The sequence below is a fragment of the Notolepis coatsorum genome, assembly GCF_963971535.1.
Source record: "Notolepis coatsorum genome assembly, chromosome: 15".
NCBI classification, from domain to species: domain Eukaryota; kingdom Metazoa; phylum Chordata; class Actinopteri; order Aulopiformes; family Paralepididae; genus Notolepis; species Notolepis coatsorum.
This window is the reverse complement of record NC_140179.1, coordinates 82748542-82762997: the sequence shown is the minus strand read 5'-3', so window position 1 is coordinate 82762997 and position 14456 is coordinate 82748542. Positions and strand designations below refer to the sequence as shown.

The window sequence follows — 14456 nt, the reverse complement described above, 5'->3', positions numbered from 1 at the left end:
CCAATGTACAGTGTACAGTGTCCCACAACCCCCCTACCCAACAAACAGTACTGTATCACAGTATCAGTACTGTGTATCACAAACAGTACTGTATTTGCAAATCTGATATGTCATAAATGTATAGATGTAGCAGTACTGTCTATCTGTATGTCATGTATGTCATATATGTTATGATGAATTGAAAATGGGGGACCCTGATGTAAACAAGACGAAAGTCTTTCTCTGGTCTGCATCCCCTTAACAATTGTATGTATTGAGCTGTACTGTACTGTACCCATTCTGCAATCTGTTAATAAACTTTTCAATCAATCAATCAATCAATCAATCAATCAATCAATCACTCATGGCCCACTAAGCTTGGGGCTGCTTGTGGTCAAGTCCAAGGTGCCCTGGGGTTGGCGGGTCCATGGGTGAAGGGCAGGGGCTAAGGGTATAAGAGAGTGGTACACTTGAGAGCGTGGTCTCTTGGTGGGAATGGCGTCTCTTGGTGTCGGACTGTGAACGGAGCAACACGTCTCTTGGTGTCGGACGGAGGAAAGAAGCAACACTTCTCTTGGTGGTTGGCGTCTCTTGGTGTCGGACTGTTAAACAGGGCCTGACAGAGAGCGAAGCAACCAACGGAGCAACATGTAGCTTCGCATAGCTAACCGTAGCCTAGCGTAGCTAACCGGTATGGTGTTACTGGAGAACGGAGTACATGCTAACTGTAGCTTAGTGTAGTAATATAATCCTAGGATGGCCGAAAGGCTGCACTGATGTTATTAATAATCCTGGGACGGCCAAAAAACTGTGCTGATGTTATTAATATAATCCTGGGACGGCCACAAAGCTGATGTTATTAGGAAAAAGAGTGGAGGAGAGGAGAGGAGAGAAACTAGCGTGACCGTAAATTACAGAAGACGCAGTAGAGACTCTTCATTTTCACACTGAGATGAAATTAAACAAATGCACATAAATTAGGAAAATAACAAATAAAATATTTATGGCGTGGTGTCCCATTGGGGGGGGCGGGCAATGGTAGGGAAAACACCGGGTCTACCTTTCAGCCCTACAATGTGCAATCAGTAAGACATTTTTATTATGACATTGTTCTATACACAACTTGCAACTTGTGATATGTATATTTTCAACTAGTGTCCTGGTTCCACTCATCTTTCAACTGCACAATTCTGATGTATTTTAAACACAGCTCACAGGAATTGAGTGACCTCAGTTCCTTTGGTTCGTTACCTGTGAAATGTCTGGTCTTTGTGAAACCGGTCTTATTTGACATGCCCTGAGTGGGAGTCGAACCTCGGTCTCCCGCGCCGCGGGCGACATCGCAGACCACTATACCAAGAGGTGAATTCACTTCTTGGTAATGTGTCTGTATGCCTTTTAACAGCTTCAGTGCCAGCCTCCGTGTCCTATTTACCCCCTTGAGTGCCACCACCCACTTCAATGATAGCGCTCTCATTTGCGAACGCATAAACTACATCTTAAATTATGTGTCTAATCTGGCCGTCGCTTATCAATGACTTGTTTGCAGTCAACATTGTCGAAACGGATTGTTTTTTTAATCTGTTCATTTCCGTTTTATACCATTTTGAAAAACGCTCGTTTCTTGAAACTTCCAGAAGATTTCAGAAGATTCTGTGATAAACGCCCTTTACTGTAATACACAAAACACGTTGTCATTTTTCGGCCTATTTATGAATCGTTTTCAAATAAACGCTAGATTATCGATAGTATATGTGTACTTATGCACGCTATAGAAGCGGGCTGAAAAATCGATTCTCTTATTTCCTGATCAGCACACACACACACACATAGGGCCCACGTTGATATCTGTGAAAAAAGCTCTGATTATCCTAAGGGCCCGGGTCCACCTATCTCATATTTATGGGCGCAAGCGTCTTTTTTCAATGTATCCCAATGGGGAGGGAGCATATGCGGCCGCATGCGCCGCCTATAGGAAATGCGCTGCAGTCGGCTTCTTTTTTCAGCTTTTTTGTGCGGCCACACACAGCGTTTAAAGTTGAAACTTTCTGAACTTTCTGAGCTCATTTTCAGACAACCAATCACAGCCATTCATATCTACCACTCTGTTTGTAACCTGACACCGGAGTTGCCTGCCTGTCTTGGCTGTCTACCCACAAGAGACAGGCCATTGAGATTCGCGACAAAGCACAAATACACTAATAATAATAACTACACGAATACACTACTAAAAAGCTAATAAAAAGCAAAGGGCGAACTGTGGTGTCAGGCAATAACTATATATAATTAATATACAATAAAGTGTATTAAAATATGCTACATGTGCAAAACCGCGGCAGGAAAAAACGATAAAAATATGGCTGTAGATTTCTTTCTGTCATCTACAAGATGCGCTTCATGCCAGCACTACCGGCGCACTGCCAGCGTTTTTGTGAGAAAGGTGGACGCATGCCCTTAGACTGGTAAAATAGATTCCTTACCTCAGATCAGATGTTCTCCAAAAAGATTATTCCAATTCCTGATCGCCATTCCAAATATCGATCGTGTTTATTGATCCAACGCTGGGTGGTCGAAACACTGATTCCACGCTGTTCTGATGGTCCAGAATGAATCCGATCGTCTCGGGTGACTTGCCTGAGAAGTAAAATGAGGAAGCAGGATTTTTTTCCCCCATGCTTTTCATTCAGTCTAATCCAATGGGGTGCAGTACCACAGGGAGAGACGATAGGGGGCGGTATTTCCCCAATGCAGCTCAGAGAGAGTTCCAGTGGTAACGGGAGGCTAGATTGATGAAATATGAATGGAAATCGCTAATAAAAAATAAAACGATTAAAAACTAGATCTCTCGTCTATCTGGCACTCAACGGTTGGCATGAACTAACGAGATATCTCGTCGTTGGCACTGAACGTGTTATGGGGGAGTGAGTTTACTTGCAGTACCGCTACGTACCACAGTCACTTCACAACACTTGAAGTCCATCGTGACTGTGGATATACTCACGGACCTCCGTTACATTTGGTTCCTGCATAACGTTACCTGTGAAACATCTGGTCTTTGGTTCCTGTAGAACGTTACCTGTGAAAAACTTGGCACTGGCAGGAACTCCTCTAGTCTGGAGAGGAACTCCCACACCAGGATTTGTAATGTTGTGTCAAAACAGGCACCATACTGGACTGGGAACACATCCTTCATAGAAAAAAAACAAAACATATACTGTATATTATTATTAACAATAATAATGATTACTGTACTTATTATTATTATGATGATAATATAGTTTGTCTTCTTCTGGGGCAACAGTGGCTCAGGAGGTAAAGCGGCCGTCTGGTAGTCAGAAGATTCCCTGTTCGATTCCCACTCCTCCCAGGCAGCGTGTCGAAGTGTCCTTGAGCAGGACACTTAACCCCTAACTGGTCCTGATGAGCAGGTTGGCACCTTGCATGGTTGCCTCCGCCATCGGTGTGTGAATGTGTGAGTGAATGGGTGAATGTGAGGAACACATTTTTTAAAGCGCTATATAAATGCACCATTTACCATTTGACACAGAATATACAATCGTGGATAGTGGGAATACTTTAGAGTAAATCTTACCTCAAAAAAGTGCTTCCTCTCAGACGAGTCAGAAAGCAGTGTTTGGACCAAATCCAGAAAGTTCATCTTAGAAACTTCAACCTCCTCTCCACCCTAACGACACAGAAGAACATTCATTAAAGCATTACATCACGCGCAGGAGTGGGTTATAGCAGGGGTTCCCAAAGTGGGGATCGCGAGCCGCCGCGGGGGGGTCGCCAGATGATTAAAAAATATATATATATCCAAAAGATTTTTTTTCTTTTTTTAATGCAGTCAGGCCACTGAACTTAGAAGCAGGCCAGGCCAGTGTTTCTAGTTGCAGCAGCGCAATAGTTAGATAACCTAGGTGGGGAACAACCAGGAGATCACTGCAACTCACACAAGTTGGAGAACTATCTCTCTCTCTCTCTCTCTTGCTCTCACACACACACACACAAAGGGAGCCGCATGTGATTGGTGGAGGCGGGACCCTTACAAAAAACTGTTGTTGCTAATCATTGACACATGCTAGCCTGTAATAATCCCCCCCAGAGAAATCTACTTTGCATTTGATATATTGTAAATATATGCCATCACACACACTGGCATTTAAAGGGTTAGAATTATAAAATGAATATGTGGTGTTATGATCAGGGCTGAAGTTGAATAAAAGATTGTATTTTTTTTCAATCTGACATTACAAAAAAACAGAAAATCCATCAAAATCAGTGCTGTTGCTAATCATACATATGCTAGCCTGTTTTTTAACAATAATTTGTGATGCCATCACAAACACTGGCATTTAAAGGGTACAAATAAAAAAAAATCCTGCACCAGAATGCAGGAAATGAAGTCTTTGTAACAAGAAAATTCCTGGTGGGGGACCCCCAGACCCCCTGCTTAAAAAGTGGCCTGACTGGGGCTATATTTTGCACTATATTTCCTAGCCTGAATGATTTCCCCAGTCCTGCCCTGGTTAAAAGCCTCCAATGCTTATTAGTGTGTGTGCGTTTGAACCATACATTTCCATTTATAAAAATAAAAATAAAAATAAAAGATTATATATATATATTTTTTTTTATTTGTATTTTACCTCCTATAATAGTGGGGGTCGCGGCTCTCTGACACCGTTATTTGGGGGTTGCGGCCTGAAAAGTTTGGGAACCTCTGTTCTATAGAAGCAGCTGGGAGGTGCGCTGTTTTAAGTGAGCGTGGATTATTGAATTGATTGCTAATTTTATTACTGTCCGCCTTGTTTCCAACTGGTTAAGCTCTTTCGAAGTCGCTCTCTTTCGAAGTTGGTTAAGGTTAGAGTTTGGAATCAGGGCTGGTGGTCTATCGCCCTGCTCTAAAGACAAACTCTAACCTTAACCAACTTCGAAAGAGAGCAACTTCGAAAGAGTCGCCAAGCTTAACCAGTTGGAAACAAGGCGGACAGTAATAAAATGTGCAATTAATCAATCAATCAATCAATTCGCGCGATTTTTATTTTGTTCCACAATGACTCATGACCCACTAATTACATAATCCAACATTGTGTAAGAAACTAACACATTCGCCGTGACAGAATCGTTTTTCCTTTAGTCTTTATGACCCTATCAACATATCCTTTCGTAACGTTTACTGTCCGCCATCTTGCTTTCACTTCTAAAAACTTGCACGGCGGATTGATAGTAATTCGGTTGTGGGCGGGTCCTGGGACCAAGAGCGTGGGGTTATGACAAATACCCATGTGTAACTTGACTGTTTCAGCCAATCAGAATCGAGAAATTTGCATGCCATTGTATAAATTGAAACATCCACCTCTTCCTCTCCACCCTGAAGACACAGAAAAACATTACTATCATGCACTTTGCCACTAAATAATCTTCCCTGCCTATATTACTACCTACTATGCTAATTATGTCTTCACTACTATGCACTCAAGACTGTAGCACCAAAGTTTCAACACTGTTTGATAAACATCGTTACTCAGCTGAAAGAGTTGTACCCTTCCTGCTGACCTGACCTGTGTACATAACTTGTAAGTCTGGAGTAAATGAAAAAACTGAAGAAGGTTCTCTAAAATCTCTAAATATTTACAATATTTCATATCTACATTTTGCTACATTTAGTACAATTTATACAGGCTGACCAACAGATATAGAATGTATGAATGAATGGCAGCAAGACAGACAGACGCTGTAATCTACAGATGTTAAACTACCTCTTCTTGCATGCAGTTTGTTGTCCACTGACGGAGAGTGTTTATGTTGTCCTGGATGGCCTGAGGGTCAAATGTCTCCACTCTCTGCAACAACTCCAGGGTGAGCTGAGGAACACAAACCATTAGATGAACCATTCGCTTTTGGCTAGTTATTATCCTTCACTGAACACTTATCACAATGTGTGTGGGTGTGTGTGTGGGAGAGTAGATTTAGTTAAAGGTCCCGTGTCTTATAAATGGCCGTTTCCAGTGTTTAGCATTGTTTCCTAGCAATGGGGGATTATATCAATGTGGTCTGTGTCGCTAATCCTCATTTTGACTCATCAGTCTAGTCTCGAGTTCACGAGATCCTCCCTCACTCAACTAAGCCGGTCTGATTTGCTGACGTGAATAAGGCACTGGTTGTAGTCACCGCCCACATCGCTCAACAACAGAGCGAGTGGAATTACTTCCTCAAACGGGTTGCGCGGGTGCCGAGGGAGAGAGGCATACGGAGCAACGGGAGCATTTACTAGCATTTACCTCTCTCTCCGTCACTCGTCTCGGAGCCATTTACACACAAACCCAACTGTGTGTGTGTTTTCGGGACGCATCTCTCCTCTCTCTCCGTCACTCGTCTCAGAGCCATTTACACACAAACGCAACTGTGTCTGTGTGTTTTGTGTGTGACGCATCTCTCCTCTCTCTCCCTCTCTCTCGCTCGCTCGTTCTCTCACTCTGTCTCGTATGTATCACGCTGTGTGGGTGACTGTCACTCAAAGCACTTATGCAGCCTGAAATCCGGAGGTAGAAAAATGATGCTTTTGAGTACTTCATTAGAAATACAAAACAATGAATTCTTTTGAAAAAAAACTTTACAGATGTGTTCCATAGACTCACAGGAATTGTGTAAAGTTGCCTAAATAGTGCAAGGAATAGCAAGACATGGGACCTTTAAACTACGATCCAACTACTGCAAGTATTGCAACATGGCAGCAGCTAGTAAGGGAGTAAACATCCCTATAATATCATGGAACTACACGTATATAACCAATATACACCCCTAGTCTAAAACCAGGTTGGTCTAAAGTTCAGACGTTTAGACTCCAAACGTCCCCTCTGTTGTCTTACCCGTGCTCTCAGTCCCAGGATGAGCTGAGCTCTCTGCCTGAAACTCAGAAGCTCTGGAACCATCTGTGTCACCAAACTGATGAACTCTGCCAGTTTTCCATACTGGTCTACACAGCGCTGCTGGGCCACCTGCCACATATATGCAGACTTCAGGCGTACTGGTGTAACCAGGAGACGCATGGACGACAGCGGGAGATTAAGACCTGCAAATAAACAGAGACTGCAGTCAAACTCAATCCAAAGACTAATTAAACTGGAATAGTAGACTGTGGTTCAAGAATGAGATTTGTAGCTAAGTGATCTCATGTCCAGACCGGATGACTTTAATCTAACAGAGATGACTAGGAGGGCTCAGGGGTGGAATCAACTGCACTTGAACACACATATAGTAGACGTTGTGGCTGTCCTGGACTCCAGTTCATTATTAACTCATTCAGCGCCATCGCTTAACACTTTCAGTGCCGTTCATGTAGAACTACGTTTCTGTCGTCCAATCGTTGAGTGCCGGAAACGTAGATCTACGTTTCTGTCACGGACTCACGGTATTTATTTTATTATCTTTTTGTATTTTATTTTTTTTATTATTTTTTAAACAAACACATAAACAAACATGACAACACACGATAAGATATACAAGCATTAGTTGTCAGTGCACATCCAATGAGATCACAATTTAGTTAATTGTCTTATATAGGATATACCCTTAATACCTGTTATCTAAAAACCTACACACATATGCTCCAGCTCGTACCCCCCCCTTCCGGACCCCCCATTGGATAATCCATCCATTTTCCCTCGCTCCTAACCAGACATTACCATTATATGCTAGCTTTTATTTTCTCCACCACTTCTAACCACAATGTCATTTTGGATTCATTTTATTTTATTTTATTATCTATATCCATTCATAATTCAGCGGGGCACCTTGTGCATACTGTTCTGAGTGTGTCTGAGCTGGCAGACGGTATTATACCGCCCTCTAACGCCTTCGGCCAGTAATGCACCCGGTTAGAAACGTATTTGTTTATTTTCTATACTGAGCTGCGGTGTGGGGGCGGGTCCTAAACACTCCGGGCAAAACAGATGCTTCTAGGGATGGCTTGGACAACTGACCCCGCCCGCCCGTTGAAGAGCAATGCCCAATAACGTCGGAGGCACGATCGCTGTGGATAACTGGAATGGCGATGAGATTTTTTTCCCATTACTTCAGAGACCAGGTAAGGACACCATATATGAAAGCTTGCGTTGATCTGATATTTATTTCTACTGCGATTGAAGCTATATGTGTTTATGTGTCTAGCTGTTCTGCCGTTGGGTTGCAGGAGAGGGGGGGGGGGGGCACCGGTCTAAGCCACATTGCATGCATGCACGACAAAGCATAATAGTGATGATCTAGCGTTGATTTCAGGAAGATCCGATAATCAGGCGAAAAATGACAACGTGTTTATTGAATTACACAAAAACGCTGTTTTCGTGTCTTTTCCCTGGAATTGCTCAGAAGCGGCCGAACTATGTTCATATTCAAAACGGTATAAAATGGAAATGTACGGATGAAAAAATAATCTGTTTTTTGCACGTTGACCAGAAGCAGCTCAATGAGACTTGAGGGCGTTATTAGCCCCATAGCGATACTATAAAATATAGGTTTAGTTCTACAAACTACAACTACGTTTACATGGGGTTAATGGGCGGCACGGAAGTGATCACTTCCCGGAAGGGGCGTGACACTCAATGTGTTAATGAGTCAGGGGGCGCTAGAACGCCATTGCTTTAATCAATGGGGAGACTGCGAGATTTGCGAGTGCTTAAAATATATCTTATATTATAGCTATGGGTCTAATACACCCGTCGATTGTCAGTGAGTTGCTTCCAGTCAACATGCACAAAACAGATTGTTTTTTCATCCGTCCATTTCCGTTTTATACCGTTTTGAATACGAGTATAGTTTTGGTGAGTCTTAGTAATCCCAGGAAAAGACGCGATAATAGCCCTTTAGTGGAATACACTAAACACGGTCATTTTTTGCCTGATTATCGAATCTTCCTGAAATCAACACTAAGTTATCATTATTATCCTTCCTCGTGCATACATGAAATGGCCCTCGTAGCGCGGCGCTCCCCTCGCCACCTCCTGCTCTCAACGGTAAACAGCCACACACACAGCTTCGATCGCGGTAGAAAGAAATATCAGATCAACGCAAGATTTTATATAGAGTCCTTACCTGGTCTCTGATGTAATGCAAAAGAAAGAATCCAATTATCTGATCGCCATTCCAAATACTGCTTGTGGAGGTCCGTCCCACATTGCCCGGCATTGCATATGAAGGGGGGGGGGGGGGGCAGCATCGCAGATGTAACGTTGTAAACGCTAGTCATGCCGGATTATTTAAACCCCGCCCGCACGGCTCAGATCGGCCCAGAAAATAAACGACACCATTTCTAATAGAGTGCAATACCGGCTGGAAGGCGTAGGCGGCGGTATTTTCCCTTTTGCTAGCTCAGACCCATTCCCAATGATAACATCAGGCTGGATGGATGAAAAATGAATGGATATGGCTAATAAAAGAAATAACGATTAAAACCCGAGTTTTCTCGTGACTGCCGCTGAATGATTTAATATTATTAGTTAGCTATTATTATTATTATTATTATTATTATTATTATTATTATTATTATTGTTATTGTTGTTGTTGTTGTTGTTGTTGTTGTTGTTGTTGTTGTTGTTGTTGTTGTTGTTGTTGTTGTTGTTGTTGTTGTTGTTGTTGTTGTTGTTGTTGCTATAAGCCATTTATTATGCTGATGTTGGCTAATATTTGGAGAAGTAAAAAAAATATGTTTTATTAATAAAGTGATTTTGTCCTGGATAACCATGGCAGTGACTGAAGCTTGGAAGTATTCTGGTCAGTCCTACATGTCTGTTTGGGTCTTCCCTGGCTTGTACGACTGTTCTGCCCCTTGGGTGACTGCTCTGGAAGGACGGCTACACAAAGATTAAATATCCGCCAATAAACTGGCAGATGATAAATGTCATTATTCAACCAAATTAGTCGCCTTGAGTTCATTTAGTTGAGAACAGGGGAGGGGGGTCTGTTATATTTGAAATAAAGAGGTTAGATGCTTACAGTCTACATATCCTAATAGACCTGTCTCGAAGGAGGGGAAAATATGGGGGGAAAAACTCTGTTAATTGAAAACTGTTGTAAAACTAACAAATGCAAATACAAATATTGGAATAATTTCTTTAGTTGAGGACAGTTTAATTTTTTTTTGCCTGTATCCCATCACCCATGTTACATTTCTGCCCTTTGCATTTACATTTACTGTCTGTAATAGTAATATAGCTGACAATTTTATCCAAAGTGACTAACAAATTGTGTACAACAAGTACACAACTTTGGCATTCTACATCAAGAGGTTTAGACCGCCTGCTGTACAGTATATTAGCTATTATTCTCCAACAATACCCTTGGCCTGTGCATTTAGGGCTCCATGATGTAAAACCGTTTGGTGGCATCTGCTATATTAACATGGCCTCCATTGAGCCAGACTGGCAGTGGCAAGTGATTGATTTTTGACATTTGTGACATACAAGATATGTAAATATACAGTATATAGTAAATATATACATACTAGGGGGAGGGAAATGTACATTAGGAGGGGGTGGGTGGGTGAGTGGGTGGGTGTTCGGACATTTACGGGGGCCAGTTTCGAATTGCAGTTTTGAAGGTGGGTAGGGAATAGGGATTGACATTTTTTTATGGCTGTGGGTAGGGCGTTCCACATTGATGTGGCATATTGCGAAAACGTGTTTAGTCCCTTGTTTGAGCCAAATCTGGGTTGCACATGATTTGTGGAACTCCCTCTGGTGTTGTGGTCGTGGTATTCACTGACCTTTGGGAAGTACCTCGACATGTACATGGTTACCTTAGTGGTGTAGTGTATCTTGTAGACCAGGCCCATTGCAAGTTGCTGTACTCTGTCGTCTACTCTAAGCCATCCTAGGTTGTCAAAATAGGCTGGGGTGAGGTGTTTTAGGAGTAAGGTCAAGCAGCAGTCAGTTTGTTTTGTGATGTTTGTAGTCTTGTTTTTAGTGCCTTTGAGGTGCTTTAGTACCATGAGGTGCAAGCCTAGTCATAGTACCCTTGAATGAGTGCTCCTGCTAGAGTCTTCAGGGTATTCTTGTTTACCAAAGAGGAGATCTGGTACAAGAATCTTGTTCGTTGGTTGACTTTTTTTATTACATCGTTTGCCATTTTGTCACAGGAAAGATTTGCCTCTAGGATGGACCCCAGGTATGTAATTTCATCTTTCCTTGTGACAATATTGTCACCCACTGTAACAGAGAAGCTGTTTGTCTTGCTGAGTTTGTTATTTGATCCGAAGAGAATGGACTTGATCCGAAGAGTTTGTTATCTGCGAGCCAGGTGCAGATTCTGCCAAGTTCCGAGCTGAGGGCTTTTTCTACCTGCAACTTGTCCTTGTCAGAGACCAGCAGGGCTGAGTCATCCGCGAACAGGAACAAGTTGCAGTCACAAGCTGACGACATGTCATTTGCATAAATTAGTAACAGTAACGGTCCTAGTATGCTTCCTTGTGGAACACCACAGCTCACTGGGAGGGGGGTAATGTACCGTTGACCTCCATCTGTTCTCTCCCCTCCAGGTAGGATTGCATCCAGCTCACTGATAAACTATCAAAACATATTGCTTTTAGCTTGTCAATCAAAAAGGATTATAATGAGTAAGTAACCAGTCCAATCCAAATGAGTGACATAAACAACTCTTTCCTTAACACTTTGATTGCCTAAGGCTAAATTCATGATATACCATAGGTTGCCAGCTCTATTTGTCTATGGAGAAGTTCCCCTTCTTTGCAGGGCTATAACTTTTTAAATTCTATTGCTAAATTGCCATTATTAGGGCCCATTCAATGTCCTATATGTATTGTTCAGGGTGTATGAACGTTAAACTTTTTCATTCACATATTCATACTAAAATATGATCTAAAGTATAAGTATGTTTTCATCTCTTTCTGCAGCTTTCTCCAGAACGAGATTTATAGCCCCAAATGCATTATATTGATGATCAAATACAGTTTGATAGCAATCAGCACGGTATAAAAAAAATCCAACTGGACGGACTTCTGGAAGTTACTACACGTCATCTGATGTTAACCGGATGGGCGAGGGGGCGTTTATAATTCCGTGGGCAGCGTTATACCATTCATCTAATGTGGGTAAAATGTTCATCATAGCAGTTAGTGTCGAACACGGAAATATTACACGCTAAAACTCACCCCAGTCTCCGCGGGCCGTTGGGCGATCAGCGTGGGGTAGACAGTTTTCCATTATGGGATGTAAAAATATCCGGTCCATTTCCAGCTTGTATAATAGTATATACGTCCAAATCATGTTGTTTATCGAGTTATTGGCAACGGATCGCTATGTATTGTGACGAGCTAGAGTGCCGGAACCTATACCGAGTGCCCGGAAGTAATATGGGTGAACAGCACATCGTCCAAGTAACTTCCTGTTAGGCGATTGCGCCGATCGGCCACCAGATGGCGCTCTTGAACCGCTAGAGGGTTCAGTGGGGCTTTTTGGTGGGTCTCAGGCCAGCGGATGGGAAATATGAATCCGATCACAGATTTTAAATATTGATATCAAAGACGAGTTACGGCGTCTTTGGCAACTTGAGCATGGCGGGGAAGGACGCCTAAACTCGTCTTCTGGCAGTTAAAGTGTTAAAGCCAGAAACCAGCGCAACAAATACAGTGTATGTGTGTGAAATACTTGTGACGTTATCAGGTATGAAGCTGCATCATTGGCAGTGATGGGAGACTGATCTTGTGGATCCACTGAATGACTGAGTTTGTACCAAAATTTGCTTAAATCATAGTAGTAGTAGTAGTAGTAGTAGTAGTAGTAGTAGTAGTAGTAGTAGTAGTAGTAGTAGTAGTAGTAGTAGTTGTAAAAGGCCTGTTGTCACTCAGGACTGGTCTACTCTATACTAGTAGTATAATCAGGTCTGTCTGAAACAGAACATGTACCAGACGTTATGCCTGATGACATATTGCGGACGACTCAGCCCTGCTGGTCTCTGACAAGAACAAGTTACAGGTTGAAAAAACCCTCAGCTCGGAACTAGGCAAAATCTGCATATGGCTCGCTGATAACAAACTATTATTACACATGGTCAAAACAGAGTCCATTCTCTTCGTTTCAAATAACAAACTCAGCAAGGCCGACGGCTTCTCAGTTACAGTGGGCCATTGGGCTTGGTCTACAAGATACACTACACGACCAAGGTACCCAAATTGTGTGTATTGAGCTGTACTGTATTGTACCCATTCTGCAATCTGTTAATAACGTTTTCAATCAATCAATCAATCAATCACTACACGACCAAGGTACCCATGTACATGTCAAAATACTTCCCAAAGGTCAGTGAATACCACGATCACAACACCAGCTCCACAAATCATGTTAAACCCAGATTCGGCTCAAACAAGGGATTGATTGATTGATTGAAAACTTTATTAACAGATTGCAGAATGGGTACAGTACAGTACAGCTCAATACATACAATTGTTAAGGGGATGCAGACCAGAGAAAGACTTTCGTCTTGTTTACATCAGGGTCCCAGGGTCATCAGGATAATGACGCCGCGCGCACGCGCATATGTTCCCTCGCGCACATGTATAATAATACACTTTGTTTGTATAGCCTTTCATACAGAAACTGCAGCTCAAAGTGCTTCACAACAGAAGAAAGACAGGCATAAAATGAGCACATAAAGTGCAGACATATAAAATCAGTTTTTCACATTAGGATCTAACATCCCAACAGGCAACCTTGTTTATGGTTTGATTCAGTTTTAATATAAATAATAAAAATAAAGAGAAGATTAATTAATTATCTACTCAGTCCCAAAGTTTGTGATGTAAATATGGAATGTCCCAAGTTGCTGCTGTTTACAGAGTGTATTGTTGTCCAAAGGTGAATGATGGTGAATGAAGGGTTAAATCAAAACAGTTGTCAATTCCAAACGGTGAGACACGTAGGAAAATGTATCCTCATACAGATGCATGGGATTATGGCCATAATGGAGGCGGTGAGCCCCCTAGTGTTCAAACATAAATAAGACACTATTACTTTACAGTAAAATAGTGCAATGCAATACAATTGTTATATATATATTTTACAGTGCAATAAAATATGTAGCCTTCAATATATAAAGAAATTATATTGTCAACAGATATGGTGAAAAAAACAATGTTTTAAATGTAATTGTTGTTACATTTAGTTTGTATTTAATTTTCTAGTTTAAGTTAATTCAATTAAAGAAATAGTTTTACACAAACTTAAAATAATCAGACAACTTGTGTTTACGTGAACTTATTTTGAGAAGGGGAAAAAATCAAATCACCATTTTTATCATACAGTGGTGGCGATCGTGGCAGCCAATCCACTGGCAGTGACTGTGTACTTGTTGTAGGTAGACCCGTTTCATGCTGAATAAACAAAACAAAACAAAAACATTAGATGCTGCCTCTAGGAATGTAATGTAACAGTTTATTCAGAGTATACAGTAGGTTGTGTGACTGGTCC

The 14456-nt window shown here is 41.8% G+C and overlaps 1 protein-coding gene across 1 annotated transcript in view; it reads right to left on the bottom strand.

The window, feature by feature from the left end:
* The window catches only part of LOC311241898 (uncharacterized protein), a 42724-nt gene that overhangs the window by 22116 nt on the left and 6152 nt on the right, over positions 1-14456 (bottom strand). Inside the window, exons 2-5 of the mRNA XM_084330843.1 lie at positions 6849-7051; positions 5739-5843; positions 3572-3664; positions 3056-3166 (exon numbers count right to left, since the gene is read on the bottom strand). Of these exons, the coding sequence (XP_084186969.1) occupies positions 3056-3166; positions 3572-3664; positions 5739-5843; positions 6849-7051 (512 nt within the window). The remainder of the gene's footprint in view (positions 1-3055; positions 3167-3571; positions 3665-5738; positions 5844-6848; positions 7052-14456) is intronic.